General features: G+C 45.1%; 6 protein-coding genes across 12 annotated transcripts; 3 read left to right on the top strand and 3 right to left on the bottom strand.

Moving 5' to 3' along the window:
- Positions 1 to 469: 469 nt before the first annotated feature.
- Positions 470 to 2,793, top strand: LOC119552585 (probable ATP-dependent RNA helicase Dbp73D). The gene is made up of 3 exons (XM_037862219.1): positions 470 to 593; positions 648 to 1,471; positions 1,528 to 2,793. Exons 1-3 carry the CDS (start codon positions 571 to 573, stop codon positions 2,742 to 2,744), a joined length of 2,064 nt encoding a protein of 687 aa, XP_037718147.1. The 5' UTR covers positions 470 to 570; the 3' UTR covers positions 2,745 to 2,793.
- Positions 2,794 to 3,278: 485 nt separating this feature from the next.
- Positions 3,279 to 4,097, top strand: LOC119552587 (peptidoglycan-recognition protein SB1). The gene is made up of 2 exons (XM_037862221.1): positions 3,279 to 3,357; positions 3,423 to 4,097. Exons 1-2 carry the CDS (start codon positions 3,303 to 3,305, stop codon positions 3,938 to 3,940), a joined length of 573 nt encoding a protein of 190 aa, XP_037718149.1. The 5' UTR covers positions 3,279 to 3,302; the 3' UTR covers positions 3,941 to 4,097.
- Positions 4,098 to 4,338: 241 nt separating this feature from the next.
- LOC119552588 (peptidoglycan-recognition protein SB2) lies at positions 4,339 to 5,085 on the bottom strand. Its single transcript, XM_037862222.1, has 2 exons — positions 4,716 to 5,085; positions 4,339 to 4,656 (listed from the first exon to the last, which is right to left on the bottom strand). Exons 1-2 carry the CDS (start codon positions 5,077 to 5,079, stop codon positions 4,472 to 4,474), a joined length of 549 nt encoding a protein of 182 aa, XP_037718150.1. The 5' UTR covers positions 5,080 to 5,085; the 3' UTR covers positions 4,339 to 4,471.
- Positions 5,086 to 5,360: 275 nt separating this feature from the next.
- LOC119552589 lies at positions 5,361 to 6,108 on the top strand. Its single transcript, XM_037862223.1, has 2 exons — positions 5,361 to 5,497; positions 5,558 to 6,108. The coding sequence occupies exons 1-2, from the start codon at positions 5,489 to 5,491 to the stop codon at positions 5,897 to 5,899; spliced, it is 351 nt and encodes a 116-aa protein (XP_037718151.1). The 5' UTR covers positions 5,361 to 5,488; the 3' UTR covers positions 5,900 to 6,108.
- Positions 6,109 to 6,383: 275 nt separating this feature from the next.
- LOC119555311 lies at positions 6,384 to 6,826 on the bottom strand. Its single transcript, XM_037866633.1, has 2 exons — positions 6,815 to 6,826; positions 6,384 to 6,752 (listed from the first exon to the last, which is right to left on the bottom strand). The coding sequence occupies exons 1-2, from the start codon at positions 6,824 to 6,826 to the stop codon at positions 6,384 to 6,386; spliced, it is 381 nt and encodes a 126-aa protein (XP_037722561.1).
- Positions 6,827 to 7,175: 349 nt separating this feature from the next.
- On the bottom strand, positions 7,176 to 19,707 carry LOC119555670 (protein disabled). 7 transcript variants are annotated; one of them, XM_037867279.1, is made up of 9 exons: positions 18,910 to 19,707; positions 15,935 to 16,602; positions 15,248 to 15,875; positions 14,258 to 14,488; positions 10,735 to 13,732; positions 10,573 to 10,676; positions 9,765 to 10,502; positions 9,577 to 9,706; positions 7,176 to 9,509 (listed from the first exon to the last, which is right to left on the bottom strand). In XM_037867279.1, the coding sequence occupies exons 1-9, from the start codon at positions 18,944 to 18,946 to the stop codon at positions 8,426 to 8,428; spliced, it is 6,618 nt and encodes a 2,205-aa protein (XP_037723207.1). In that variant the 5' UTR covers positions 18,947 to 19,707; the 3' UTR covers positions 7,176 to 8,425. The 7 variants fall into 7 exon arrangements, with proteins under 7 accessions (XP_037723207.1, XP_037723206.1, XP_037723205.1 ...); XM_037867278.1 differs by lacking the exon at positions 18,910 to 19,707 and adding an exon at positions 17,891 to 18,558; XM_037867277.1 differs by lacking the exon at positions 18,910 to 19,707 and adding an exon at positions 17,891 to 18,558 and having other exon boundaries at positions 10,735 to 13,780.
- Positions 19,708 to 20,353: the final 646 nt, after the last annotated feature.

Below are 20,353 nucleotides of genomic sequence, written 5' to 3' on the forward strand. Positions count from 1 at the left end.
CTTGCGGTTATGGGAACAATGTTAATTATTCAAAAAAACTGGAATATAAAATTGGGAATAATTAATATGAGGGGAGGAAGAGACAAGGGAGGAGTTATAAATACCCTGGCAACAAAAATAATTTCCAGTACAAATTATTGTTTCAGCTTAAAGTGAATTTTATTTGTATAATAATTAAATTTTTTATTTATATGTATATTATTGAATAATTAAAGTACGAGTGTTTTTTTACGCTTTTTTTAGATGTTCTTATTATCAAAAGTATTTTCACCTCAATGAGTTTGTAATTTACAAACATTTTTGGCACATACCCTAAAAAATAGCTATATAAAAATATCAACTGTATCTATAATCAAAATGTCTTATAAAAAAAAATTAAAATTGTAATTTAAGATAAATCCTATTATTTAAATCTAACGCGCCTTTTTCAGAAATACATATGGCAACCCTGCCTTTGGGGCACAGCCCGAAATGGCTGAATGGTCACACTGATTGTAAAAACGTAAACAATCTTTCGACAACACGTGCATTTATTTGTTCTCGTTTTATTGAATAAAAACAGCCTTAGTAATGGAATTATTCACTGTAAACAGGTAAGTTAGGTGGCATATAATAACAACAATGATAAATAACATTTACATCCCCAGATATACAGAGGATTTAAAGAAGCCCAAAACTGGAACCGAAGATACCACCAACAACGAGGATGAAATCCTTCAGAAATTGCTCCAAAAGGCTGCGAAACGCAAGAGGAAACACAAAGAAAGTGAAGTTATAGAAGCACCCGTCCAAGAAGATGCTGCTCCAGAGGAAGCAGAAACCCAAACCAAGGAGGAACCCGTGGAAGAACTTGAAAAACCCCAAGAGGTAGTTGAGGAACTGGATGTGCCCTCCAATGACTTTCAAGTTCTTGGTGACGATGGTACGGCGGCCAAGAAGAAAAAGGTGGAGATGCAGCTGCCCAGTTGGCTTGCTCATCCCACGATCATCGAAGGTGGTATCCTTCAGCCCGAGGAGGAGATTCCCGCTTCAGAGGCCATTGATCAGCTGGACTACTTGGAAAAGACCACCTGCTTGGCTCTTAAGCAGATGAAGATCAAGCGACTGTTTCCTGTCCAACGGCAGGTCATCCCCTGGATCCTGGAGGCACATGCCAAGCCAGCCCCTTTTCGCCCCCGTGACATTTGTGTATCTGCTCCCACGGGCAGTGGAAAAACCCTGGCCTTTGCCATACCAATTGTGCAGCTCTTATCGCAACGTGTGGAGTGCAAAGTTCGAGCTTTGATTGTTCTACCCGTGGCCGAGTTGGCCCTACAAGTTTACCGGGTCATCAGTGCGCTGTGCAGCAAAACGGAGCTGGAGGTTTGCCTACTGTCAAAGCAACACAAATTGGAAGATGAGCAGGAGAAGCTGGTGGAGCTGTACAAGGGAAAATACTATTCCAAAGTGGACATTGTGGTCACAACTCCAGGTGAGTTCAAAAGCCAAGCCCTTAATTTTCTTATAAAAAATTTATTCTTATTTTAGGTCGCTTGGTGGACCATCTACATGCCACCAAAGGCTTTTGCCTAAAGAACCTCAAATTCCTGATCATTGACGAGGCCGATAGGATAATGGACGCCGTTTTCCAGAACTGGCTTTATCACCTGGACAGCCATGTCAAAGAGACCACGGATCAGTTGCTGGCCGGCACTCAAGCACCTCTATGCTATGCAGAACTTCAGTCCAGTTTTGGCAAGCAGCCACATAAGCTTCTATTCTCGGCCACGCTGTCCCAGGATCCGGAGAAACTTCAGAACCTACGGCTCTTCCAGCCGCGTCTGTTCACCACCGTCTTTACCATGCCCGTGATAAAGGATGTAAATGGTGAAGATACCAATCCGGAAACAAATCCAGATCAAGGACAATTTGTAGGCAAATACACAACACCGGCAGAGTTAACCGAACAGTTCTGTGTGACGGAGCTGCGACTGAAACCGCTGACCCTGTTTGCTCTGGTGGAGAAGTACCAGTGGAAGCGGTTCCTCTGCTTCACCAACAGCACAGACCAGGCCAGTCGCCTGACTTTCGTGATGACATCGCTTTTTGGTCGTACCACCACAAAGGTGGCCGAGTTGTCGGGTAACCTTTCGGCTCACGCCCGAAAGCATGCCCTTAAGGACTTCGCAGCTGGCAAAATAAATGGACTAATCTGCTCAGATGCCTTGGCGCGTGGTATTGATGTGGCGGACATAGATGTTGTACTCTCATACGAGGTGCCTCGCCACATCAAGACCCACATCCATCGAGTGGGTCGAACGGCTCGAGCTGGGAGGAAGGGTACCGCTGTCACCCTGCTCACCGAACAAGAACAGGTTGCATTCAAGAAACTTCTGAGCGATGTGGGCAAAGGATTGGGCGAAGAGATCAGCGTTTCACCGGACATTGAGATCCAGCATGCGGTTAATTACAAAAATGCACTGAACAGTTTGCGTAATCGGCAGCAGAAGGAAAAGGGTCAGAAGGCGGCGCTGAAGAAACGCGTGGCCAACCAAGCCATGGTGCATAAAAAACAAGAGGATTTGGTCACCGATCGACCACTAACGTTAATGGAAAAGCTCCAGATCAAGGCGAGTGTAAAACAAGCGGAGGTGCTTTCACAGAAACAAACCGAAACGATACCCAAAAAACGCAAAACAAAACCTCAGCCCAAGGCAACTAAGAAACAACTCATTGCCAAAAAACGAAAGAACATAGAGAACTAACGTTTCGTATAACTATTTGGAATATGTTGTTTTATTTAGTTTATTTAAATATAATAATGTAACCAAAACCAACGTTTTTGTGTATAGCGTGAGCGTGTGTTCGGGGTCTCCGGGAGCAGTTTCTTATCTCTGGGGGCGCAAGTGATTCCCCAGCAGGTTCTTCACCGCAATCGGTGCTTACTCACCCTATACAAAGGTATTATATTACTTTGAGGAGTATGTCACAGTGTTTACTTTAGAAAGTTTATATGTTTGACATATCGTTATTAAAAATAACTAATAGTTTTCTGATATTTTTTTCCTCTAGCATACCACCTCTATACTAAATTAAATTTAATCTTTATAGTACATATTTATCTTATAGTTTTACAACTGATTGAATAATTTTTAAGCAATTAGGTAAACGTATACGGGTTATTTTTGTTCTTCGCTGTTTTCCCATAACGTTCTGAACCTTTAAAGGGTATCTAACGTTTCGATTCCCTTCGAAATCTTCATTTCCTATTTAAGCAGCCTCCGTAAGCCAGAAAATTTTATAGAATCCCCAATCTCAAAACGATGAACACATCAATGGCAATTAAGCTTGTGGCTGCTCTGGCGCCCTTCTCTTTGGGTAATCAATCAATCTTGTCTCATTCCTAAACCTGATTAGCTAATCACAGTATCTTTCCCGATCAGCTCTCTCCGCCGATGCCTTGCAGATTGAGCCCCGCAGCAGTTGGGGTGCAGTGGCTGCTCGATCCCCTTCGAGGATTTCCGGTGCCGTGGACTATGTGATCATCCATCATTCCGACAATCCCAACGGATGCACCACTTCCGAGCAGTGCAAGCGCATGATCAAGAACATCCAGTCGGATCACAAGGGTCGCAGGAGTTTCAGCGACATTGGCTACAACTTTATTGTGGCCGGCGATGGAAAGGTGTACGAGGGTCGTGGCTTTGGACTCCAGGGATCACATGCTCCGAACTATAACCGCAAGAGCATTGGCATCGTCTTCATTGGCAACTTCGAGAGCAATGCACCCTCCGCCCAAATGCTCCAGAACGCCAAGGATCTGATCGAGCTGGCCAAGCAGCGTGGATACCTCAAGGAGAACTACACTCTGCTTGGCCACCGTCAGACCAAGGCCACCTCCTGCCCCGGTGATGCACTCTACAACGAGATCAAAACCTGGCCCCACTGGAGGCAAAACTAAGTCCATTACTTATAGTCTTTAAATTAAATTTTTTCTAAAATTAATTTTAGTCACCTCAGCTATTTAATGTACCTATGGATATAAAGAAAAAATGAACTCAAATTATCTAAATCTACCTTAGTTTGGAAATATAATTTTCAATTTATTAGTGATTTAATTAACAGTTGTAATTTTCATTGATATAAGGTTGAAATGAAGTGAGGTTCTTAATAAAAAATCTACCACTTAGAAATATTTTAATTATTTGTAAGCCATAGATAAATAATTAGAGGAATGTTAAAAGGGAAATCCCCAAAACAATATATACACTGATAAATTATTGTTCATTCAAGTTTTTTGAATTCGTAGTTTTATTATAATAAATTTTTTTTACAGAATTACTAAATATTAGGTTAATATTATTTATATCCACTTTTCTATACGAGATTGAAAACTTGAATATTTAAGGAAAGAATTAAGGGTCCTTTCACCATTTAAAATTTTGTATGTTCTTATAATATTCTATAATATCTTTCGTATTCCTTTGGAAACCTAAGGTTTTGGCTGCCAGCGCGGCCACTTTTTGAGCTCTTCTAGGAGGTGTTTTCCCGGACAAGCTGTGGCTTTGGTCTGACAATGTCCCACAAGAGTATAATTGGGCAGAACCTGGCGGCGCTGGACACCAATTTGGATGAGGGTACGGGCAGCTTGCAGCATCTGGGGAGGAGGTAGTCCACCTAGAAAAGGGAAAACATTAATTTATATTCATTCTACGAACAAGCTACTAATAACTCACTCTGGAAATTGCCAATGAAAGCAATGCCAATGGACTGACTATTATAGTTGGGAGCATGTTCGCCGCGGATGCCGAAACCCAAGCCTTCGTAGATCCGACCATCGCCGCCGATCAGGAAGTTATAGCCTATATCCCTGAACTTCCTGCGCAGATGATCCGCTCGAATTTGCCTCAATGCCAACAAGCACTGCTGAGGATTGAAGCAGGACGCTGTGACCGTGTGATGGATGATGATCAGTCGAACAGCTCCCACGAGCCTTGGCAATCTCGGAGAGATTGGCACAGGACACCAGCTGCCTCGGGGAATAATCTGGCCCAAGGCCAATGTAATGCCAAATAAGACCAGTGCCAACTGTAGCTTCATCTTTACTTCTTGGTGGTCTCTCAACTTCTGATCTATTTATATAGCCAACCGAAATATCTCACCAGGAATATCTCTATTTACCCAGTTGTTTTTATCAATGGGTTCGATCAATGAATTGCAGCATAATTAAATGGCTTGAAGCCTTTGTCTGGTTGCAAATTCCGCTTGCGTCATCCCTATAAAGATATTTATATATAAAAATAAAAACCTTCTCTTCTTTGGGAATGCAAATCTGCCCTTGGACGAGTGGGTGGCCCAAAAATGGTTGGTCATCCGTAAAAGGGTAACTGCATTTGAAAGTCAAATCCAATCTGGGGTCTGCTATAAAAGACACTCCGATGAGTTACGAGTGGACAGTGGCCAGTGATCGAGAGGCCCAGGTAGTAAACCCAAACAATACCGCCACATCATGAAGATCGTAAGTATCCTTAACGAAAACATTACCTAAAATATAACTTAACTAAACATAATATTCCAGGTTCTAGGCACCATGTTGGGCTACTTGCTGCTGGGACTGGTACTGTCCCAAGCCAGCTTAGCAACTGCCACAACTGGAGTGATTCCGGCATATCCTGCAGCGATTCCGGCTGCCCGTGTGATTCCCGTGGCCACCAGTCATCAGTTTGTCACCCGGAACTGGAATCGAGTCTATGTGCCCCAGACCACGGTGGCCACTTATCCGAACACCTATATAAAGTACAGCGGAGGCTATCCCTCGTATCCCGCCTATAATTATCCCTATGCCTCCACCTATCAGTACACCTATCCCTACTACTATCCCACATATAACTATGGTTATGGCTACAAGGGTGTCTGGTGATCGTTTGATCAAAAAAAGGATATTATGTAGAGGTGTGCGTACCTTTAATCTATTGTGATAATTTATCAATACCAAATGAAATTATTTGTATTTTCCCATGAAAATATATAAAACTTTTATAACGAATACTTTTGTATAAATAAGATTACTTACTTTAACGTTAAAATATTGCACGTTATGGTAATAAATATAGATATGATTGTGCTTAATATCAGTTTTAAAACTTTTTATGAAATAATCATTTTAAACACACTACATGGTAAATTAAATAATCGATATATATTTAATAAATATAAAAAATGTTTAAAATATTGTATAATTTTCAAAATTTCAAGGATCCAATTTTTTATGAAGATATATGTATAGTTACTATACTTGGCACCCAGCCAGTTAAGAAAAAGTTCATCGTGACAGTTTTTGTGGTCAACCAACTTTTACATTTATTTATAAGTTTAACATTTAAAAAAGTAAAGATTTGTGATTTTTAAACAAAAAATTGTGCCGGCACTCCAGCAGCAATAAAACGAGTTGGTTGAATGAAACGAGGGCCAGCCGCTGAGAATGGATTAGCAGCCAGGATGCGACCAGGAGCAGTCGGAGCAAAGGCGGCATTAAATTGATTGAAGTAGTCCAAGCGCTGGCTGCTGGAAATGGCCAGAGGAGAAGCACCCAAAGGAGCACCTAAGGGACTAACCCAAGGTGCACCAGCAAAAGGAGCACCTGCATAGGCGGCGGCAAATGGAGCAGCAGAACCTGGATAGAAACCAAAAGGTGATCCTGACGGAAACAAAGCGGGATTAACTGCAGGTCCGGCTGCCACACTGGCCAACAAAGCCAGCGATATAAAAACAAACTGAAATGGGTAAGAAATTATTGTAATAAATCCTGACTGAGGTTCCCCAAATATTTGCTCACCATTTGCTGCATTTCTGGGAGATTACTGCTGATGCGGAGGCAAAAACTGAATATGCATTGGCTTGGATTGACTCTTTGGTTTTATAGTTTTTTGGAGTAGAAGAGCTCAGCTGGCCTGCCTAATAGGCGCTCCAAATTGTCACGCACTTGGCTCCAAAAGAGGCCTAAATGGCAGGTTTGGCACAGCAGCAACAAATTTGCATACGTTCCGATATGGTTATGTGTACCTCACTCACATTCAAATAATCAATAGTTTTGAAATTCTATTTTTAAACTAGATATTTGAAATACCCATACAAAAACCATAACTTTCCAAAAATCCACATCCCCCAATAAATAATACCCTTCTCATTATGCTTCTCACAGTTTAATTTGATAGAACAAAATGATGAGACAAAAACCAATTTAAACATCTCCTACACAGAGCGTCTTGACAATAACTATCGTACTCGTATAATTGCATTACATATAAGAATATGCTTGTATGTATAATTATCGTATATTATTATTTAGCTGCTTGGGAGTTACTTGATCGTTCAGTTTCGGTTGATCGTTCAGTTACGTATAAATATATATATTTATATATATTTTTGTATATAAGTAGTTAAATTATAAAACATTTTGATGCGACATTGCCGTGGAATTAAACTAATTAGTCGTTAGTTAACTATGTAATCAATCATAAAATGATGCTCGTAGTAGGCATAAACATAAACGTATCCTAGGAATATATATGTAGTATTGTATGCTAGCACAATGGTTGCACTTTGGATAAATCGTTATATGGGTTAGACGACATCTAGCATAGGCAATTAATTAGTTGCTTTCGTTAGTTTGATCGATTGCAGATCGATTGATGATTCGGGGAGTGAGTATTTCATTATCTGTCGAGTGTGAAGGAGTAGCTTTAACAAACGCTTGTTCTCGTTTATATTTTCTCTATGGCTTGGTTGGTATCTCCCTGTGGATATATCTATATATACAATCTGGTTTGGAAACAGGATCTGATCTCTTTTGGATTGGGCAGAGCTGGGAGTACAAGTCCTCCAGGGAGTGTTACGATATTGCAAGTTTAAATGGCGATTGAGTTGACTAGATATATGTGGCGAATTATATATCGTATGGATTCCCTTTCCCTCTCTCTCATCCAGACGGACCCTTGGACTGCTCCTCATTCTCCCAATCCTCCAGATCCTACCACAGCACATCGTAATCGTACACATGCTCCGAGGAGGCAATGATCAGACACTTGAGAAAGTCATCTAGGGTGCGCTTGAGCTTCCACTTCTTTGGCTTCCTCAGCAGCTGCTGCAGTGGCTTGGCCTTGGCCTTCGGCGCATGCCAGGGACTTGTGGATGTGGAGATGGATTTGGTCATCGGCTGTTGATTCACCTGCTCCTGAGACTGCTGCTGGACTGCTGGCAGGTTGCTGTACACATGGCGGTTCAAGCTCTGTCGCAGGCTCTGCAGTCGCTGCTGCTGGTAGTAATGGTTGAGATTGGTCAGGAAGGAGAAGTCCGTGTCGTTGACCACATCGATCTCCGCATAGTTGTGGCCGTCGATATCCGGCTCCGGTCGCTGCCCCGATGCCTTGGCAAAGAGTTGGTCAAATCACATATTTTCATCGAACTTGGCAAAGTTCGCGTCTTCGCTCCACTGGAACTTGCCGGTCTCCGCATCGTCGTTGTGCTGATCCGTCGCCTGCTCCTGTTCCGGTGATTTGAAGAACTCGTCGTCCTCAAAGGGGTCCTCCTGCTTTTTGGCAAATATGTTCACCGACTCGGATTTCTTGATTAGCTCTTGCCGTTGCTGCAGCTTGCTGGTTCGCATATTCTGTTTCCTGCTCATAGCACCCGAACCTCCAGCTCCTTGCGGTCCAGGTCCCGCTTGTTCCTTTTCGAAATCAAATGATGCCTTAGCGAAATCATCTTCAAAGGCAGCATCATCGAACTGGGAGACCTTAACATTATCATCGAATCGCAGTTTCTGGGTAATTGGTGGCGTTGAGGTCGGTGGTGTGTCCATCTCGAACTGCTCCCGTTTCTCGCGATCCGAGAAATCATTGGAGAAGCGGAACAGGCTCTTCGATCCACCGTTGTTGGCATTCGCGGAAACTGGGCCCGCAGGCGTAGAATTGCAACTGGACGCGGTTCCTGCTGGCGCCGGCGGCGGTGAGCTCTGATTGAAATCCGACTCGAATCCATCGTCGAAATTAAACTTGGAACTGGTTACGCCAGCGGAGGATTCACCGCCACTCATCATCAGGCCACCGGGTCCGGTGCTGCTGGCATTCGAACGTGGCGTGGGCGTTGGAGTCTGCTCATAGCTGTCCACGAAGCCATAATCACTGTTTACCACCACGCCACGGGTGCGATTCTGGCCAGGAAGCTTCGCCAGCGATGGAGGCTGATGGCGCTCCATCTGCCGCCGTTCGGACTCCAACATGCGCTGGTGCATCTCATGGCGGCGCCGGTTCAATCTCTCGAATTTATCCTCATCTGTTGGCGGTTCATCATCCACATAGTCCTCATCATCATCATCGTCGTCATCGTTACGCTGGCCAGGACACATGTAGTCGTAATTGTCCCGAATGCCACGCCCATAGCCTGATCTGGAGGGTGCGGATGTGCCTGCGCTGGGAGCACCCACTGTGGCTAAATCCTTGGCACTGCGGGCGCGGGTCTTCTTGCGGAATCTGCGGGAGGAGTTGGGGTTTGATTATTAATGTACGTATTGTTTATTTTGAAGAATACCCTACTGACCTTCGTTCTTTTTCGCCATCCGAGGGAGTTTGACCCAAGGCTGCCGCCCTTCGACTCTCCGCCAGACGTCTTTCGGTTTCAGCGGCACTAGCTGGACGCTTCCAAGATTTCTGGCCTGGCAAGGCGGGCTCTGCAATGTATATATAATTTATAAGTAACATTTTGGTTTGCAAATTCAAAGCACATACCCTCGCCATCCCAGGGACTGGAGCCGCTGCTTTTACGCAATCGCTGTGGACCCACCACCGCATTGGACGGCAACACCACATCACCACCTAGTTGACTGGGACGCTGCAGACTGCGCACACCCGATCGCTGCTGGAAGTCCTGCTCCGAGTCTTGCTCGTAGTCTATGTCGCCACTGATCCTCAGCTTTCCCGATGTGGTTGTGGGCTTCCTTAGAGAACGGGTCTTCATCTGCTCGCGATCACGTTCACGATCTCGCTCCCTTTCGCCACGGTAGTCATCGCGACTGTCTAGGCTGCCATAGACATCGTTTCCGCTGCCGAAACTGCGCCGACGCCGTGTGGCACTCTCGTAAGATTCCAGACTCTCACGATCGAAGGATTTACGTTCACGCTCCCGATCTCTGTCCCTTTCTCTATCGTACAAATAATCACCTCCACCCCTTCCTGGCTTATAGGCCATTGGCGAACGTCCTCCACGCTCCTCGTAGACATTCTCATAGTCGAAATCGTAGCTGGGACGAGCGTAGTCTCGGTACTCCCTCTCGCGATCTCTATCCCTATCCCTGTGATCGCCGCGATATTTATTCCTCAGTTGGCCACGTTTGTCGTAGATGGGCGGTGGTGGCCCATAGCTGGATCGCTCGTAGGCTGCACGCTCAAAGGATCTGGCCCGTGCCTGTTCGATCTCCTGCGGCGACCAGGTGTGATGCGCCGGATGATGGTACCAGCTTGGGGATTCTGTAAGGATACGAAAGGAATGGTATAACATAAGCGAAGTGTTGGGAAATCGAATTAAGATAGAGCTCACCCAGATCGAAATTATCCCGACTGCGGGAGAGACCGTGTTTGAACTTCCGCTGCTGCTGTTGCTGCTGCTGCTGATCCCGGCGAGCCATGAACTCCGCATCGTAGCTAAAATAATAAATACATGAATGACATGCCAAAACTTAATCCTTATTCCTTTTCTTACTCGTAGTCCTCGTCACAAGAGTTCATCCTCCTGGCGTGTCGCATATAGTAGCCATGCCGATCTGTATGCTGTGGCTGTGGTGGCATTTGCGGCTGGTGAGGATGTGCCATTTGGGCGGCGGCCAACTGTCGACGCTTCAGATACTCTGGTGTCTCATCATCCCAGGGACTCAGATCTCGGGAGGATGAGGATGTCTGCTGGCGTTCCTTCTTGGCCCAGCGACGCTGTTGCTTCGACCATCCATCATCCCGGGGATCTGAACTGCAAGGCGATTCCACTGTATCCGGCTGCGAAGTGTTGGAGGCAGGAGGTGGCGGTGGCGGAAGCGTCAACCTGGCCTTGCCCTTTGCCTTCGGAGAATCGAACGTGGCCCAGGATTGCTTCTCCCGCTCCTTGTCACCCATCATCTGTTTGGTTGCCGTATCGATGAGTTGGGAGACAGCCGACAGCTGTGAGGGCACTGGCGATGGGCCCATCACTGGTTTCTGGAGTGGAATGGGCGAAGTGCTGACATCATTGAATTGCGAGGGCGTATGTAAGCCAGGAGCTCCTCTTGATGGTGCTGCCGAAGAAGTGACCGGCGAAATTCGATCCCTTGAGTCCAGGGAAAGATTCGAAATGGCCCTATGCATGAGCTCATCGATCTCGATGTCATCTTTGGTTCCTCCACCGGGTGCTGTGAGTACGGAGAGGAATTTCTGATCCTGCTTGGGTGGCAGAGATTGCTGCTGCACATCCTCCAGAACCGGAGCAGCGGCATCCAGTTGCTGTGTAGAAGTGGAGAGCTTTTCGTACTGATCCTGCCCGCTGACTGGTTCCGCATCCTTTTCATTGCTATCCAGACTGCTCTCACCACCTGCATCGGCGTCTTCATCCTCGTCATCATCGCCCACCGTCAAAGCGGATGATGAAGGCTCGGTTGGGAAGCCTCTGCTGTCGACCAAGCCATGGCGATCCCTGGAATGCGTTGGCACGTCCTGATGATCCATTATCTGGCGGAGATCATGGTCTTCGTTAAACTCATCGCTAAACTCGGGAAAGTCCTGCAACAGATCCTTTTCCTTCTCCGGCTGCGTTGCGGTTGCAATCGCTGGTTTATCGAAAAGATTCTCCACCAGGATAATATCTCTTAGAGCTGCATAACGATCCTTGGCCTGGGCCACCACCTCGGTGATCTTAGTGTCGATCTTGGGCGCAGGCTTGACCTCCAAGGCATCAATTGGTAGCTCTGCACCAGCATTGTTCAGCTCCAAGCCCTCTGGGATTTCCTTGGCCAGCGTCTCATCTACTGGCGGAGGAGTCAAGTCGCCCATAAGATCCGTTTCCTGCTGTTGCTGCTGCAGCTCCTGATCGATGATCTCGCGAAAAACGGCGTACCGATCCGCTGATGGCACTGTGGCAACCACTGGCGACACAGCTGATATGGGCACCGGAGTGGGAGCCTCATTGAAGTTGGCAAAGTTGGCCACAAAGGTGGAATCCAAGGAGCCCGAAGGCATCACCAGTTCATCCTCGCCGAAGGTGTCATCGAACTTGGCCACAAAGGACGTCTGCTGATCGAAGTTCACCTTAAACACGGCCGCCGTGGATGCTGGGGCTGGAGCTGGATTGGCTGGAGAATGTCTCCTCTCCTGACTGTGAACTTGACTCTTTTCGCTGGACAAATACTCGGAGAGATAGGAGGTCAACTGAACTAGGGTCATGGTGCTCAGCTTGCTGGCCGGAACGTTTAGTTTAACAGCCAAGTCATCCATGCCCAGGGTCAACAGTTGGGTTAGGGTGATGTCGGGTGCCAGGGTAGTGGATGATACTTCCTGCGCTTGGGCTTGAGCCTGCGCCTGAGCTTGGGCCTGTAGAATCTCCGCCTTGTTCTCGTAGATATCCTGTGGTCTGCCCAGCGAACCCTGCCGTTGTGGTCTCGCCCGAGCCGAAGATCCCTGACTGGGAGGCGGCAGCAGTGGGGGTGGAGCTCCCAGCGGTGCCAGATAGTCATCCTCGGTGTGTCCTGGTTTCCTTGGCCTTCCCGGTCCCGGAAAACAGCCATCAGAGCGACCCACGCGACGCGATGGCAATGGAATGGGTGGTGCATCAACAGATGACATGGTCCTCCTCGCCGTTACACTACTGTTCAAGTACTCATACCTTCCAGCTGTTGGCGGTGGAGTGGGATTTGTAGATGACGGTCGGATGACCAGGTCGCTGAACTGCTTTTTGGGCGGCAGCGGCGGCGGTTCCGAGTATGGAGTCGAATCTGGACGTGGCGGTGGCTCGGGTGCAGCCTCTGTTTCACTGAGCGAATCACTCTCCTGCAAACGTCGCATATTGACACTAGACCCAATATCCGAACCTGACTTGCCAAATGATCTGGCCTGGCCAAAGAGATGGGGCATCTTCTTGTTGCTTATACTGGAGATCACATCCAGGGCTCCTCCGCCACTTGGCAGCGCAGAAACAGAGGCCGTGGGACGATTCCTTACCGAACTCGGAGGCTGTTGAAGCTGCAATTCCTTCTCCGGTGGCAATTGCACCTGCAGTGGTCCATTGAATACATTCGCTTTTGATTCCGCCACCAAATTTGGGATCGAGGGAGCTGGAACCGCCGGCGGAGCCTCGAACTCGAAGGCATCCAATTTGGCAAAGAGATCGCCCTCTTGAAACGGATCTGGATCGCTCTTTTTGCGCGTGGGCGAGAACGGATCCGTATCCCTGGGCAGCAGTACAGGGTCCGCCGGCGGATGGGGATCCTCCAGCGAGGACAGCGTGGGCGGTTCTGTGGTATAATAGTGGCCGGTGGGATTAGGCGGATTAGTGACATGGCCAAGCAACAGTTTCAGCTCAGCGCTCGGGGTGATCGAGTGGGAAATGGATGTGGATGTGGGTATGTTAACGGGCAGGGAATCTGGACTGGGAGCAACCGTGGACAGTAGCTGGCCCAGACTGGCGGCGGTGCTAGCGGTGGTGGTGGTTAGTGTGTTAGCCGAGTTCTGGAGCGGATTTCCTGCGGTGCAAGTGCAAACTTTAGAGAGCTGCTTACTCAATGCGATTTCTAAGTGCACAGAGAAAAAATATCAACGAAAATTATATAATCAACTTGGCATTCTTTTTTGTTAAAATTGAAATAATAAACGTTTTCTAAAGTATTCATAATTTAAAGCCATAATTTTGATGTCAAAAAGTAGGTGATGAAATGTTACGAAAATGTTATGAAAACTATGATAAATCGCGTGAAAAAACTATAAAACTTACTAACCATCCCTTACATTTATTATAAATATTTGAAACATTTCTCTTGCTTTTAGAAAAAATCTTCATGAAAATCATTTTGACTGATGCCTTTTTTAAAGTGAGATGTAAAAGCAACTTTAAGAGATTTAATACATTTCTAACTATTTAAGTATCAACCAAATAATGTTCATTATATGTATAAAAAAATTTTCTATTAATCCAATAATGGTAAATTAAGAAAGCAACCGAAATTTTTTCTCTGTGCGGAAATGGTTTTCGGGTTGTGGTTGGTTAGTACCTGCGGTGATGTTAGTAGCTGTGGTGGTTGTGGAGATGGTGGTGCTTTCCTCCGGAAAGAGGCCATCCGATTGGCCCAGGGAGAGACCCAAGCCAAGACCCGCCGGGCTGCCGGAGCTGAGCTCCTTGAGCAGCTTCTTCGGCGGATTTTTTAGCTCTTGGAAGAAGTATTTCTTATCGACATACGGCCTGGTGCGTCCCGTGCCCAGCGGATCCAGATCCGTGAACGCATCTGCACAATGGAACAGAAGGAATAAGGAAAAACGACAGAGAAAACGGGGCAAGAGTGCAGCTCCAAGTGGAGGCACCGAATTCCAAATTGGCACAAAATCAAAAACAAGAGTAAAACTCAAAGAGCTCAGAAGAAATACTAGAATGTTTAGATCTTCGGTTTGTTCCGAAGGTATTAAAACCACAAAGGAAAATCCCTATTCAGAGGGTAATGTAGTTAATAAGTTGTGAGTGGGTTAAGGATTCGAAAAAGGAAGAGCACTAAACTAAGAAAAACCAAAGGCACGATATACAAGTAAAAAATAAGGAAATAAACCCAAAATAACTGCAATAGAAAGAGCTGTCTGGGAAATTGAAACCCTAAAGGGTTTTTAAAACACTGATTTAAAAGTAAGATAGACATATTTGATTGAACTGATGAATAAAATGTTTAAAACATTCTTAAAAACAAATAAACAAGTTCTTTTGATGGCATAATAATAAATAGAAATTGGATAATACTTTTTAAAAGAATCTGCAAATAGTTCACAACCAAAAGATTCCATTCAGTTCAATTAATTTGACCCAAGAACTCTCCCAATTGTTGTTCCCTTGGCGCGCGGACACATCTCGTTCCCCTGACCACTGACCACTCCCCAGACGATCACAGACAGCTCTTTCATCGCTTTAATGGAGATGACAAAGCGACAGAATTCCACACAAGATGTGAAAACTTTAATGATGAGGAGAAGGCGGAGGAACGAAACTCTTTTCAACTCACCCAAAGACAAGATGGCCGAGGCCAGATCCTCATTTCCAGATGTCGAGCCCAAACCAATATCCAAATCAGCCAGTGGTCCTGATCCTGTAGCGACTTCCGTGAGTTGTTGTGTGGGCGTGGCAGTGGATTCGCTGGAGGCCAACGGAGCCATTGCCAAAACCGAACCCAATCCACTGCTGGCCACCACTTTGGTAGTATCGAAGACATCGTTCTGTTGGTCCAGTTCCTGCAGCCAGTTGTCATCGTCGTTATCCGCAGCCTGAAATCCTGCTGTTGCCGGAGACTGCGAGCTACTAGCACCAGGAGGCGGCGAAAGCATGGCATCCAGACTGGCCACCGTCTCGGCATTTTTGTTGGGCAGCGGTTTGTGCCTGTTGCGTCCCGAATCTGGTGGCGGTGGCAGGATGCTGTAGGAGGGCACATAGATGAACGAGTCTCCGAATGGATCATCCTCGCTGGCGGACTTGGCCAAAGAGGGATGGCCAGCAGCACCACTGCCGCCACCACCACTGGAGGTCATAGTGGTGGGTTCATTGGGCGTGATCCGTTCCATCTGACTGATTCCCCGCTGCAGTGAGGTAAGCTCCTGCTCAAGGTCCACCAGATCGGCCACGGATTCGGGAGAGATCTGTAAGAGTAAGGGGTTCATTAACACTGGTATTCAATTACCGAATACCAAGTACTTACCTCTTTGGCCGCCGAACCCGATGCCTTGGCCACGTCTAGATTCACACCCAACCTGCTCGTTCCGTTCGAGGTGCCTAGACTACTGCCCAGCAGGGTGAGGGCATGGCTGGAGGAGATGCCTCCGCTAGCCAAATCCGAATGACCCAGACCCATCCCGCCCAGACCGGCGGACTTCAGCGACGACAGGGAGGCCAGCTGGCTGGCGTGGTCGTGCAGGGATTTGCCCTGGATCTGCTGGCGCGCCATCTCGATCTCCTTCTTCTTCAGCTCGAAGACCACCTGGAAGAGATCGCGCATGGCCAGCACCACCTGGCTGGCCGCCTTGTCCGTCTTGATGCCGAAGAACCGATGGCCACTGTCCGGCGATCCGAAGATATAGCCAAAGGCCCTCGAGTCCGTCATATCCTGCGCAATGAAGGATATCTTGTGCACCGGATGATGGTACAGCGAGTCGCCCGTCTTCTCATCCCTCAGGCGCAGCCCGTCGATGGTCACATGGATTGTTATCCGCTGCTTGTGCTCCCCAGCCGCCCGGATGGCCATCTTGAGATCCTGCAGCGCCTCCTGGCACATCCGATCGCCACGGGCCTCGCCCACCTCCAGAATGCCGATGAGCTTTGCCTTGAACTGAACGCCATCGCCGAAAAAGCGTCCCGGATCATTGCGATCTGAAAAAAAGCAGTGGAAAATCGAATGCCAGAATAAGTCTTTGTTTTAGCTAGGGTGTGTATTCGGTTCATTTTTGTTTGGCGAAAATGTTATGCACAATTCAGTGGTCACTCGCCAGTTTTGGAAGCCTTGGGATTTCGGGGTGTGGCTACATTAACCTAGTAGAACCCACCTTTAAAAAGGTTTGGGTTTTTTCAGTGAAACTTTTGTAAATTATATAAAACTAAAAATCATAGAAACTGCTTTCTTTAACTAAATATTTTATTGTTACGATCAAGAGCAAACCTTTTTAAGATAGATAAGACTAAAATTTGGAATCATTGAAATTAATCAATGAATCTTGTATCAAAACATTAAAAAGATACAAAATTTTTGAATTGTTTTTTTAATATTCTCCAATGTGGTTTTAATGGAGCGAAACCAGATATGTAAAATGACTAATTTTTCAAACTCATATTAGTAATTATGTGCTTGGCTGAGCGTTTCATCTAACATTTAAAAAGACTTTTATTTTAAGTTAAGCTTCACTCATGCAAACGAAAGTGTTTTGCACAATATTGTAGGTATAGAATTTTGAATCACAAAGCATATTTTAAGAAAAAATTTTAAAGTTTCGTGAATAATTAAATCATTCTTTAAAAAAGTTAGCATAGTTGTATAAAGAAAAGAATGGGATGCATTCCTTTCGTCATTAGGGAACAATCTTAAGTTTTATTGATCCCCTGGGAACTATCAAAATATTAATTACTACGTCATATCAAATGTTTCTTTTCTTTTGAATACTTGAAATTCTTTATCATAATGGTTAGAAATTTTGATTGTAAACGGTAAATTTTATTTTAAAAAATGGCTTTGTTCCCATCAATTCTTGTTTAATGATTTATAAAAACCATACGATTTTTATTTAAAACTATTATTGTATTATAGTATGTTAATTATGTAAATTCCGTCATAGTTATTGTAAAATAGTAATTGAAGAATCTATTCTTTCTATCTATATATTTATAGCTTCGTCTTATCAATATGAAAACTATTAAAATTGAAGAACTTTCAGATTAAATATTTTAATGATGTCAACTCTTTCATAATGATTAGAACGCTGTTCTTTTAGGGAACACCAAGTTAAATTTTCTTGCTGATACAAATAAAAAAATATTAATCACTTTGATCTTGTAATTACTGGTTTTTAAGTCTTAGTTATGATACTAGTTTTCGGAGTTTCTCTCTGTGCAGGGACCACTGTGTTTGTTTGTGATTTGTGTATTTGCTTAGTTTGTTTTCGCTAACGTTTTGCGTAATTCGTTTCCTCTGCGGCGCCGCTGCCGCCGCCAAAAGTGCTGGCCAACGAGAGATTCGAGGAGGCTGTGGACAACTTGGCCACCAGGGATTTGACCATGTTTCACCAGTGGGAGCAGCTGCAGCTCATTGGGAAACCGCTGGCCGGGGAAGTGTGTGGAAGACTGGAATTCTGGAACTCTGCTCGCTGGAGTGTCAACAAAATCACTGTCGCATTCCTCTGGCCTCTATTTCGTGTGTATTTGTGTTGACATTTCCATTGGGATGAGCTGGAGGTGGGTGGGTGGGTTGGTTTGGTAGGAGAAGAAGAGCACACAATGGAGGACAAAAGACAAACACAATGATTTTTCCACAACGATTTTTCGCGACGCTATAGATTTAATTAAATTCTTGCGAGATCCGCGATCATGGAATGAATAAATACGAATGAGCATGAACACGATGCTCTCTTCACGCTCTCTCTCTCTCTCTCTTTTGACTGGACTGTCGCAGTTTGTTCAATCAAATCAAATAACAAACAAAAAACACACACACATCGGGGCACTCGCGAGTGTACACAGATTTCAATCTATTATTTAGTGCTTTTCATGGCGAAAAACTAAGTACAGAAAATGGGGATCTCTCTCGGACATGCCATTGTTGTTCTGATTTTTGTTTTTTTGGGAAAACTGCAACAACACCTGCCGACAACTGCGACGCCGGCGCAGCAGCTGCTATTTCGATTGACAGATGCTGTCCGAGTCGCCTATCGATAACACGGCTTAGGGATGGAATGAAAGATCGATGGGTTTTGGGTTTTTGTTAATCGAAATTTAAAATGATTACGTTTCTGTTTTCTTCTTTCTGTTATAACTATAAACAGGCTAGGTTAATATTTGAAGACATTAGAAAACACAAGATTAAAAGAGTAGATTTGTTTTACAAAATATGTAACACATCCTAAAATTATAAACACTACTAGATCATTGCCCTTAATGGACCATCATTATAATAATCTTAAGAAAACTTACATTTACAAGGACTCGTTTTCTTGCGCAGCGTCTGCATTTTGCTCAGAAAAAGCTGATTGGCATTCGTGTAGTAATTCCTTTGGCCGCGTATAATGTTGCGAATAATGATTGTGCTTTATAGGGGGGTTAATGCTATTTATAATTTCTGATATATCCTTTGCTTCGTTGTTTTCCTTTTTACAGCTTTTTGTGCTTTGTTTACACTTGTCCTGCTGTTCGCGTCTGCTGTCTCGCTCGCACCTGCGCACTCCTTCCAGCCAGCTTGTTGTTGTTGTTGTTATTGTGCCAGTCGGTCGATAGAACACACCGGCACTCGTCTCACTCACACACGTCACGGATTATCGATTTTCCAACGGTGGCATTTGTGTGCGTGTTTACTTCCACTTTGCCTACTTTAGGGCGTTGTAAGGGGTGGGAAAGGGATGCAGCTACTACTACGCCTCTCATTATGCAGCGGTAAATTATCTATTTGCCCTTAACCGTTATTCGTTGCTTAAGGTTTACCCATTAAAGTTGCACAACTTTCATAACTTTCTTTGTCTGATTGGCAGGAAGAAAAAAAGTGAAGCACAAAGAAATGGGTGACACACTCGCGGTTTTGGCAGAGCGAAAAAATCTGATTCGACTCTGTTGCCTGCTATTTACACATTGATTTCGTTTTCCACTCTGCTCTCCATGTATTTGGCCATCGATTTGCACTGATTTTCATGGGTTTTTGGCTAGATTTTAATCCTACGTCCTGGGAGCTGCAGGAAATGGACACACACCGAAAATTCGATAGTAAAAACTCCAAGGATTCGGGGGTGGTGGGTGAGTGGCCGCGGGCACCCTGTGCGACAGCCGGTCCGGAGAAATCGGTGTATCGGTCTATCGCAGACGATAGCTTTTTGCTCGTAATTGCGTTGGCGGACAGGAAAACCGTTAAGTTTGTCTATTTTTTACGAATTAACGTATCTTTAATATTAATAATGAGACAAATGATTAATATATCATTTTATACAAATAAATAGAGAATTTTTACACTTAAAAGTGATATAAACTTACTTGAATTTTTCTTTACAAAACTGTAGATGTATTCATTTTGAAGACTACGAATGTTTTTCCATCTACAAATATTTAAGTAATTACTGTGCAACCTTACGCCGCGGCTCCATTCAGCTAAAAATAAGTTCCACCCTAATATTTCGAACTAAAAAATGTGGCGCCAATGCGGCCAAGAAGGGAAGTAAAGAGAAATCCGGAAATATTTCGCTATCCACCGATGGTCACTCCGCTCAGTCGGCTGCGGTCGACGTAAGCACCGCTAGAGATGGAAGACATGGCGTGCCAAATATCGATGTTACCGATTGATGCGCCGTATATTTTAGTATATTTTTGACGGATAAATGGTATTTTTCGATTTGTCCGGCGCGGTATCTTCCATCTCCCTTTTATTGACAATTAC

Source organism: Drosophila subpulchrella, chromosome 3L, assembly GCF_014743375.2.
Source record: "Drosophila subpulchrella strain 33 F10 #4 breed RU33 chromosome 3L, RU_Dsub_v1.1 Primary Assembly, whole genome shotgun sequence".
Lineage (NCBI taxonomy): Eukaryota > Metazoa > Arthropoda > Insecta > Diptera > Drosophilidae > Drosophila > Drosophila subpulchrella.